The sequence below is a fragment of the Coturnix japonica genome, chromosome 5 (assembly GCF_054131305.1).
Source record: "Coturnix japonica strain WE chromosome 5, WE-NBRP24, whole genome shotgun sequence".
Classification (NCBI taxonomy): domain Eukaryota; kingdom Metazoa; phylum Chordata; class Aves; order Galliformes; family Phasianidae; genus Coturnix; species Coturnix japonica.
The window spans coordinates 24686262-24696762 of record NC_140667.1 but is presented as its reverse complement, the minus strand read 5'-3'; the positions used below and the strand labels follow the sequence as shown (position 1 = coordinate 24696762).

The following is a 10501-nucleotide window of genomic DNA, read 5'->3' as shown; positions in this document are numbered from 1 at the left end:
TAATAAATTATAGTTCTGTTTATATAGCTTTGTGTATCCCTTCTCCTGAAACACCTCCTAATAATGAGAAGGTGCAGACTATACACTTTTAGGATGGTTTTCTGCATGTGTGTGCACATGCTATCGGAAGCGAGAGTCCCGTATTGATACTTGAGGCGGGACACGCCTTTGGACTGCACAAACCAAGCGGAATTTAGGAGAAATAACACAGCGATTAATGCCCTTTCCACCATGCGCCAAGCCGCAAGCGCTGCCAGGCTGCTGCACGCGTCGCCTCCCCGGGCACCATAGAGGCGACACGGCCCGGTGGCTGCGTATCAGAGCCCGGGCGAGAAGGGAGCACGCCACTGAGGGGAGGGAAAATGGCGGCGCCCCGCCCCGACCTGCCAAGGGAAGCGCGGGCGGAAGTGTTGGAAGTAGCGCTGCGGCACCGAGCGGAAGTGCTGGCGGCGAGCGGCGGGCGCCGGGTGCAGGTGAGTGGGCCCCGGGGCGGCCCGCGCTGTGGGGCCGTAGCGGCTCGGTCGGCCTGGGGGCCGCTTCTCGGGTCTGTGTGCGCCTCAAGCGCTCCGCAGCCTCGCTGGGTCAGTGCACCGACCGCCCTGGACGCTGGCTGTTGTGTCCCGCTCTAACAGCCTCGTTTCGGTGCTGTTAGGGCCTGGCTCAGGCCTAGAGGCGTCAGGGCGCTTTACCTCCTCAGCTTGGTAATAGCAGGTGTGCCTGCTTTGAGACGTGCCGTGTGATGCTTTCACTGGCTAATAACATAGTGCAGAGAAATGGTGCCTTTCTCTTGACAGCTGGGCTGCCTCGGTGAGGCTGAGGTGTGACTGCTTCTCACTTGAGTTCTGAGTGTCAGCCACTGAGGTCTGAGGTAATAAACGAGAAATACACTCATTGGGGGCGCTGATATGACAGCAGGGCCTTGTTTTCTTCTTTGACCCAAACCTGATTTGTTTTTATAAAAGATTGCAAACTTGGATGTTGAATGCAACACGGCTTTGTGAATGGGGGTAAAAATTAGAAGAGAGGAGATTTAAACTGGACATTAGAAAGAAGATTATTACAGGTGGTGTGGCACCGGAGCAGGTTACTCAGAGAGGTGGTGGGTGCCCAGTCCCTGGAGACATTCAGGGTCACAGTGGATCAGACTTTGGGTACCCTGATGTAGCTGTAGGTGTCCCTGTTCATTGCAGAGGAGTTGGACTAGATGGCCTTTAAGGGTCTCTTTCATCTCAAATGATTCTGTGACAAAAAGATGACAACATTTAGAAACTGGGAGAATCTTTAGATGAATCTTTTATTTTTACATATAGTTGCTGCCTTTCCTTCTTTAACCCTTTCAGATTCATGTCTGTTGTGATTTAAGTTATTCTCACGGGCTGTCAATCTCTACTGCTGCAGAAGAAAAAAATGATTGTAAATTCAGATGATCTAAAGAAAATAAAAATTGGTGTGATAGTGGCTTATAGCAAGCAAGTGCGCTTTTCTGTAGCCTGGTGGCAACTGTCAAAGTTATTGTGCTGAAGTGTAGTAGCACCTAGCTCTAAACAAAGCTATCCCTGATTCTTATGTTGACTTACGTCTGCTGAGAGTAGTGGCAGGGATGGGTAATATGTGCCTCAGGAGCTTAAATGCTGCTTCAGGAGAATCCGAGATATTCTACATCTTAGTGTTTTTGTAAAGTAAGTGCAGTCTTATGGTTAGAGCCCCTTAGTGCCCCAACTGCTTTCACCCTCAGGCTGGTGCTTGAGCTGAAATTGGTTAATCCAAAAGTGTGTCTCAGCACTTGAAACAGGCTGTGGCTTTGTTGCCCCCTGTGCTTTTACACCTTTTTTCAGTCCAGCTGCATTTGTAAAACTATCCGCAGAACTGGCAGGCTTTTCAACAGCTGGATCAGTGGGCAGTCCAAAGCAAATCAGAAAAGTATTTTTTGAGATTCTCAGTACAGACAGAGAATATAACAGCAAATGATTCTGCGTCTGGTGTGTGTAGGTGCTCATGGTCCTTTCACTGCAGTTCTGATCCCTTGCAGACCTCTCTAAGACAATGTACTACTGGGCTGTGTGTCAGCTAGGTGATGGTCCCTTTAGACAAACAGCTTTTGTTCACCTAGCTTTTAAATAGCAGGCTGCAGGACTGGAGACAACCAAACTGCATGGAGGTGGCATCAGGGCTGATGATCAGCACTGTTATTTTTCTTACATGTTTTCTTGGAGTGCTGATGGATAAGAATTGCACTTTATGATGGCCAGGTAAATGCTTCTAATGTTCTTAAATGGCCTTTGGTGGGTATGGAAACAGGTACCATTATAAAGCAGACTATTTTCCTTACATTTTGTGTAGTGTGTAAGTATAATTTAAACAGTTTTTCTCCTGTTGGACTGAATAGTGAAAAACAGTGCAGAAGAACCAAGTCAAAGGCCTTGGTTTTATTAAATTTCTAGGCCCAGTCAGAGCATGGAAATAGCACATTTAAGTCTTCTATCTACTTGCTACACCAAACTAGTTGCCACCTCTGTATTGCCATCCTATAGCAACTTCTGGATGACTTTCTAACCTCTTTAGGCAGTGACTACAAAATTGTCTTCTTGTGACTACCAGTTCTCAAGATGAATGAAAGCAGTTCCAAGGTCCAATATATTTCTGAATAATGTAGTATGTGGAGACTCAGACAACTGTGTATGTGTGACCCAGTGTGGAAGAAGCCTATCACAGAAAGATTAGCAGCACACTTTACTTATAACTGGGCATTTTGCATCTGCTAATTCTACTGCTATCCTTTTGTCTTTGAAGCCCATGATGACAGGGTATGAAACACTTGCCTTCTGATGCATGTGCTGCTGTTTAGGCGTTTCGCAGAGGGACCTATCAACAGAAGTAAGACCATGGCAGGCAGCTCCATAAGTAAACGACAAGTGCAGGTGCTTATACTTGGAGTGAAAAAAAAATGGAGCCATCTGCAGGAGCTGTAGTTTTTGCTGTGTGTTTTGAAGGGAAATAGGCTTCAAGGGAGTGTTTTCGCCTTTTCAGCATCAGCCAGAATTGCAGTGACATTCCAGTTGTTTTTGCTATGTTTTGAGGCAATGTAGCAATGTGCTCCAGTCCCATCCTGCTCTGAAGTTGCCCCTCACTGGTGAGTGTGTTCCACAGCTGTCCTTGATGGTGTTGGCAGAGAATTAAGGCATTTTCTCTGTGGCCTGGAGAAGATTTTATGGTTCAGAGGGCATGGGGGAGTTCCCTTGCTGCTGTCTGTGCCATATGTATGCTTGGTATAAATGGAGGTTGTTGTTCTGGGACTCTTGAGCTGACAGCTTTCATTAAGGCCAGTGTGGTGAGATGTCTGATTTTGAGCTACTAACTCATGATGCTGGCATCATATGAAGAGATCTCTTTCTGCAGTAATGAGTGCTGAAGTGAATGGAGTCCCTGGAAACTCAAAGCCTTGGAAAATCCATTTCAGATTGGTTCACAAAGCTCTTAAATCTGTATACTTTAAATTCATTTTTTGCATGAAAGTTGAGACAGAAAAAGGATTTTCAACAGGTTTCATATGGTTGTTAGTTTTGCTTGAAAGCCTTGATTTTAGAAAAGAAAAAAAAAAAGACCAAAAAGCTGTGAAGCAAAAGAACACAAAACTGTAAAACTACCCAGACTTCTCTTAATTTAATGTTGGTGGAGTGAGCAGCTCTGTATCTAACTAAGGCTGATTAAGAATGGGATCGCTAAAATTGGTATAAACGTTCCAAACGTTGGTCATAAATACTGCATGAGGGAGGTAATTCTTGTGTCTATCAGCAGCCTTCCCAGAAGGTATCTTCCCGCATTCTTTGCAGTGGAAGATGATATTAGCACAAGACAAACAAAACATTGGCTTCAGGACAGGCTGTGCCTTCATGGGGGTTGAGCTTTGTTTTGGTCTGAGATTAAGGCAGAGATTCGCTTTGGAGTTTTGCATTTTCTCATGTGCGCAGCTTATCCACATGGCAGATGATCGTAGTTTTAAAAATCCACATCCATTTCCCTTTCCAGCTTTATGGTAAATCATCGCCGAGTCCCAATGGTCTTTTGAATGTAGAAGAGATCAAATATGTACAAAATATTTCGAAATACCATGAGTGGGAGGGTGTCAATTCTGCAGCATTAGTGGTGATCAGTGATTCAATTAGCATGCCATGTATTTGCAAACACTTTACTTGCTGTGTGTGAGAAATGAATTGATGGTCCCAGGCTCTGGGAATGAGAGATGGAGGCTAAATTTGCAAGTATTTTCATGGCCGGTAGACACGAGGTGGAAGAGTTGACTTCCTCATAAGTTCTGATATGCACTAAGATACAAGTGTTTATAAATACCTCCCCCGGCTTTCAACCCCAAACTGGTCTGAGCAGTGAATGAAAATGCTTGAAAATAGCATAGCATACCTTCTGCCTGGAAAAGGGAGCAGTAGTACTGAGTATTCTGTCTATGTCTACATGGACAGATCCTTGCATCCTGACAGAGATGTTAACGCTGGGGTATTGAGAAGACAGCAGAATGGCGGAGGGAAGAGGTTTACATGGTACTGTGTCTCTGACATCCTTGTTTGGTGCTGATTTTGGAGTAAATTAAATCTACTGCCTTAGTGTAGGTACTTCTGTGGCTTTGCAAATCCAAGGCTGTGTGGTTGGCATTATGGCTTGCTTCTTGCTGGATGGATGCCATTCTGCTCCCAGCTGGATGGTAAACCAGGTGTTGATATATCTAGTAGCATGTTGTTTGGCAGTGAAGAACAAGGTAGACTGTTTGTCTGGGATGCTGGTACAGATAGTTGTGTCCTGGGGTGGTTGTGAAGTAGGGCAGCTGTGGTATATGCAGGAAGAGCAGAGCATCATAAAATTGAGTATTTTTCCCTTGCTGCCTCTGTCCTCTCTCTAGGAAAGCCAGCTATGTGACCAGTTTTCCTTGTGTTCCATAGGTTCCATGTGAACAGCAAGCAGGATCATCTTGCAAAAGCAAGACGACAAGATGTTCTCAAGACCAAAGCCTGGGGAGTCCGAGGCAGACTTGATACGCTTTCAAAACCAGTTCCTTGCAGCCAGAGCTTCACCTGCAGTGAAGATTGTGAAGAAAGCAGACAAGAGGAAGGGAGAAGAAAGGAGCACAGATGCTGAGAGACCCCATCTACAGGACAGCAAGGATGTAGTGATGCTGGATGGTAATTTCCCTTGTGGCAATCTTTCATAAATACATGTATCTTTTTTTTCTCTGTCTCTTTCAGTGTTACTTGCCCCATCACCTCTCTCAACCTGCTTTTTCCCTGCATATGTCTTCCCTGCAATATTATTTGTTCTTAGCCTCATTTGAAAATGCATATGTCCAATACTGCTACCTTTGGTAGAACCACCTTTCCAACACACTGCCTTCAACCCATGTATCAGCTGTCTGCGGTGCTCCAGCAGTCCCCGTGCAAGTAGTGTTTTCTGTGATTTGCACTCATTTGATTCTTGAGTGCTTATTTTACCTCCTATCCAGATCCTTCTCTTAGTGTCTCTGAGATTCAACTCTGCTAACAGTTCCAGCTTTCAGCCAGCAGATCTATCATGATAAGCCTCCTTCCAGTGTTTTTCTTTTCCTTCACCAGCAGTAACTGTAACACTTGTCATGCACTTAATAGTCTCAAAAACTCAATGTTCTCTCTTAAAAGCAACAATTTAAATCTTACGGTGCTTGTTTCCATGTAAGGAAATATGATTCTTGTTCATGAACAGTGAAAAGGAGGCCTTGACTTGCTCCTGATCATGCTAATCATTCACCGTTGGAGCTGTCAGTGAAAGTGTGTTTTTCTGTGAGCACAAACTGCAAGGATATGATGTGTTTCTAGTATAGTCTTTTGCTTCTTCCTTTAATATTTGAAGTCAGGCTTGAGTATACTTTCTTGCTTATGCAGCCCTTTGAAGGGCCCTTGGTGCCAATACATAAATAATAAAACTCTTGAGCATGTTGCTCTCCATTACCCAGTACAAGTCAGAGATGAAACTCATATAATTGTCTTACTGCATCTTCATCTTGTTTATTAATATTTATACATTTATAATATGTGCTGTTAAGGAGTGCTTGGTCTGGTACCTATTATGCAGTAGTTATATATATTCTAACTTGGATCTTGTTTTCCTTTTTCTTTCCCCTCCACAGATTTTCCTGATATTCTCCCTGCTCTAACTCCTGGTCCTCCAAAAAAGTCCAAAATCAAAAGTGCCTGTGTTCACTTTGATGATGAAGATCCAGAGGAGAGACTGGAGAATCATGATCAACACATTACAGCAGTCTTCAGCAAAATCATTGTACGTCTAGCTTTTATGTGATGTTCTAGTGTATTTTGAATGCTGTGAATTGAGACGTGGCAGGGATATAGGGTTCTGCTTTTATTTCCATAGCATAACGAAGCAGTAGTAGCACCATAAACCAGTGTCCTGGAGCATGCTGGGGGAAAAACAATATTTGGGTATATTTTTGTTGTCAGTTAAACGTGGGTTTGAATCTGCTCCAGTATGAATTTGGGTGAAATTCTGATTCTTGTTGCTGTGTGCTGGCCCAAATTTCCTTTTATCTGAGTTTTCTGGTGGTCAGTGGAGCTGGCAGCACAGCCTTTTGGAATGTAGCCTCACTTTGGTTCTAAGTAAGCACAAGGTGTTCTGAATCTGACAGCTACGTAGAAAAATCTTGCAAACTGCTGAGCTTAGTTCACTCTCAGCAAAATGGTACAAATGTGTCTGGCTGTTGTGATGGTTTTATTGAGTTGGATTTTTTTTGGTGCAGGAACGAGACACAAGCGCAGAAGCAGTGACCATGCCAGTGTCTACTGGAGACCCATTTCCAAGGATATTTCATCGTTCTGAGATAAAAAGTGAGGTAAGAGCAGGACCAGCCATTCTGTTCTGCCTTCATTAACTATTAAAACTTTTCCACAACAAAAGGCAATGCATGGCAAGTGGTAGGACTCGGAATGCATGACTTGGCATGCTGGAGATGAGAAGCTGGCTCAGCATCTCCCTGCCATTGCCTTCTTGGTATAGGAGGAAGTTTTCTAACTGAGCTGCCATCAAATAAGCAGTCTGTACCCTACAGTTAAATAATATTGGAATCCTTTCAGTTTAAGGAAAAGGCAGACTCCTTCACATAACTTTAGCAAGTAGGTTCAAATCTGCCCTGTTGTTTTTGCTTTTCTTTGAGGAACAATCTCAGTGAATTTGCCCACCAGATTTGTATAAGTCTGTTCTTACTCAAGTTGCCTTTGATTCCTTCTGGAACAACACTTGAATGCAGTTGCATGGATTATCTTTTACAGTGTCTTGGATTTTGACATATAGTTTATTTCAGGGCTGTAAAACTGAAGCCTATGGGTGCTGTTGTCAGAATAGTTGCTATAGTAGTGAGAACCCCTAGCTGACTGGGAATCAAATGCTGGGAAATTGAATGTCATTGATAGCTATAGTTGCTTGGAAAAAAGAGTTTAGTTTGAAGGACAGCTCTTTTGAGAGGAAAAAGTAATACTTTTTAAAACTACCAATTCTGTTTACCTGATGCAGGAGTGTGCAAAGTAGCTATTAAATGTTAAGACTGCCTTTTCAGCTTCTTCTCTGGACTGGGGATATGCAAGAGTCTTTTTGCTTAGTGTGCTTTGGATTTCCTGTGTATCAAAAGCTGTTCAGAGCCTTGCTCTTCTATTGCCTAGGCAAGCAGCACAGTAATTTAGTCAGGATTATTTTAGCACCACTTGCCCACTTCTTACTGTGTAAATCTCTTCGCCCTGGTGCTCTCTAATCACCTTATAAGAAGCCTTTTCCAAGTATGTGGTGAGCACAGTACAGTACAGCTCCATTTATCCTCAGAAATGCAAAGTATTCATCTATGCAGGGTTTCTAAGCAGCAGGAGATCTGGAACTGTTATGTTTGGTGATATTTTAGGTGTACTTTCCTGGCCCCAGTTCACTTATAATTAATCATCTTTTCTCCCTAGGTAGCAAAAACATTCATATGTTTTGTCTCTGTTCTAGCATTAAGCTGTATATTAAAATAGAATAGCACACATACAGAAAAGGGCAGGTGGCTGCCAGTAGCTTCTCCTGTGTCACATCCCAAAGTCTTTTTTTAAAATATCTTTAGGATCAGATCTGCACACCTGTTAGTGCCAGGTGTGTGGGGGAGTCTGAAGGAGAGAGTGGTGACACACAGCTTCCTTGTTTGCAGGTGAAGGTGGGATCTGGAAGAAAAAGCATCTTTGCACAAAAGATGGCAGCAAGAAGAGCTGCTGAAAAGCCAGCAACAGCTCCCTCTGCTGAGTGCACTCAAATAGCATCAGCTCCTCTGGACGTTCTGAATCCTGAGAGATCAGCAGAAGAGGCACCATGCTCTGGCAATGGGGACAGTAAGTGGAGAAGGTTCTGCTTAGGCAGCCTACCATATTTCCATAGCTTTACTAACTATTACATTATTGCACCTAATCTTTAAATTGCCCTTAGTTTTGAAATTGTGGTCTCTTGGAATATCTGTGATGTGGCAAGGATTTGAAATGGCCAGAGATCCAAATTAAAATCCTAGAGATAGAGTAGCCTTATCACTAATTTCCTTTTTTATGTTTACACAGGGTCAAACAGATTTATTTTTCAAGGCTTTTGCCCTCCTTTTACTTTTAATACAAAAGTATTTCTTGTTTTTTCAGTATTTTTTGCATTTTTTGGAGAAGGATTCATCTTGTGCTTGGCCTCTGATGCAGGTCCCCGTTTCTACCTACGTACAAGTTGGAAGCTCAGTCTTCCATCACTCACTGCTCTGCCGTGAGACTGTCACATTGCTCCATAAGGAATGCTGTGAGGCAGCACTGATGAGTCAGTGCCACCTCCAGCAATTATTTATCTGACGGCACTGTGACAAGGAAAGATGAAACCAATTCAAGTGGTACTGGCATCTCTAGGTGTGCAGGTGTCTTGGGCAGTCTTATCTGCTTAGGAATGACATATGTCTGTCTTTTTCCCTGACGTCCTCTTTTTCACATTGGAACGGATGCCAGATGTCATCTGAAGGTTTTCACCATTTGGCTAAGGTTTCTGTTTACCCCCACCCCTGTCAGAGAATTAGTAAAAGAACCCTCAGTTGTACTGTGTGTGCACAAATCCATCATCCAGGTCTATTACTGTGTGTGCTGTGTACCCTGTTAAAATTGTGCATGTATACTTCTGCCTGAGAAATCCTTTGGGAAGCAGTAGTCCTCTGGCTGTGAGCCTCTTGAAGTCAGAGAACACAGATATATGTATTAATACAACTGAGGGATCAGCAAATTATGTGTCCTCCTCTGCAAGACTGCTGGAGAAGGGTTTTTGTGAGAGGACTGCTAGAAGCAACAGAAGGAGGATAGCCATATTTCTTGTAGTGCAGGCGAGCTGCCGAATGGTAAAAAGTTTAGTGAATCTCTTACAAGACCTTTCTGTCTTCTTATTTCTTTTTGTTAAATACACAAGACAGCTGCTGTGGAAGTGACATCAGACCTTAGCGCAGATTGAACAAGGGTTTGATGTTTTCGTTGGCTGGCTTAGGTCACAGGGTTATCCAGGTTGCTATATGGAGCACGTAAAAACCCAAACAAAGCAACATATATAGTAGAGCTACAAAGACAAGTCCAGGTACTGTAGGCCAGCAAGAGAGTCTTGCTCAATTTGACCAGAGGAACATGTTATCTTGCTGCTACAGTTAAATGAAATGAGCTTTTAAAAGGAGTTTAGATCGGGTGATAAAAGAGACTTGATTTTGTTCAGGGTAGGAGAAATATCTGCCTGTCTGCAGCTTCTATTATATTTAACCTTTAAAAATGAATACAGAAATTTGCAAGAAGAAAACATGCCTGTGTTGAGGGTAGATTCTGCCTCACACTGGAAACTGGGTTACGTAGTAGTTTTCATTTTCTTTCTTGCTCAGCTGATATCAGTTCAGGTCTTCTTGGGCAGAGGAGGAAGCTAACTCAGAATAATATTCTGATTTGTGAATTATGCTCAAATTTACCTTTTGTGGCTTTGTTTCAAGGAAACAAAGTACTTTCTTCTCTGTCTCTCTCCAACTCCTAAAGAAACAAGCCAGTAGTGGTGTTTTATTGATATATGCAATGAAAACCTGAAAGCCCGGATCTCTTAATTTTGTTTCCAGATAAACTAAGCTTCTTTACCCATTTTTTAATTTGGCTACCAAGGTTTCTAGTGTGGGCTTGCTAATGACAAGCTCTAAATGAGCTCATAATGCTGTCAAGACTTAAAATGACTAACTGCTTTATTTGCTGGATCTTTCAGATGAAGCTGATGGTGTTTTCATCTCTCAGCGGCCTTGTATCATAACGGGAGAGGGTCTTGGAAGCCAAAAGAGTGAGGAGGAAGCTCAGGCTATCCACAAAGAGAACTTAGAGAAGCTGCAATCCATGTCCCAGGAAGAGATCCTGAAGGAGCAGGAAAGGCTTCTGGCTCAGCTAGGTATGTGCTACCCGGA

At 43.2% G+C, this 10501-nt stretch overlaps 1 protein-coding gene across 4 annotated transcripts in view; it reads left to right on the top strand.

Annotated features, from left to right (window-relative positions):
- Positions 1–434: 434 nt before the first annotated feature.
- RPAP1 (RNA polymerase II associated protein 1) overlaps positions 435–10501 on the top strand; it is a 36952-nt gene continuing 26885 nt past the window's right edge. For 3 of the 4 annotated variants that reach the window (XR_014947148.1, XM_085550281.1, XM_015864531.3), the window contains exons 1-6: positions 435–473; positions 4950–5189; positions 6167–6315; positions 6791–6883; positions 8222–8399; positions 10309–10485. Coding sequence is in view for 2 of the 4 variants with exons in the window: in XM_015864531.3 (XP_015720017.2) it covers positions 5000–5189; positions 6167–6315; positions 6791–6883; positions 8222–8399; positions 10309–10485 (787 nt within the window). In the remaining 2 variants the exon portion in view is untranslated. Of the gene's footprint in view, positions 474–3032; positions 3131–4949; positions 5190–6166; positions 6316–6790; positions 6884–8221; positions 8400–10308; positions 10486–10501 lie in introns of those variants that run through there. The other variant, XM_032444909.2, reaches the window with a different exon arrangement.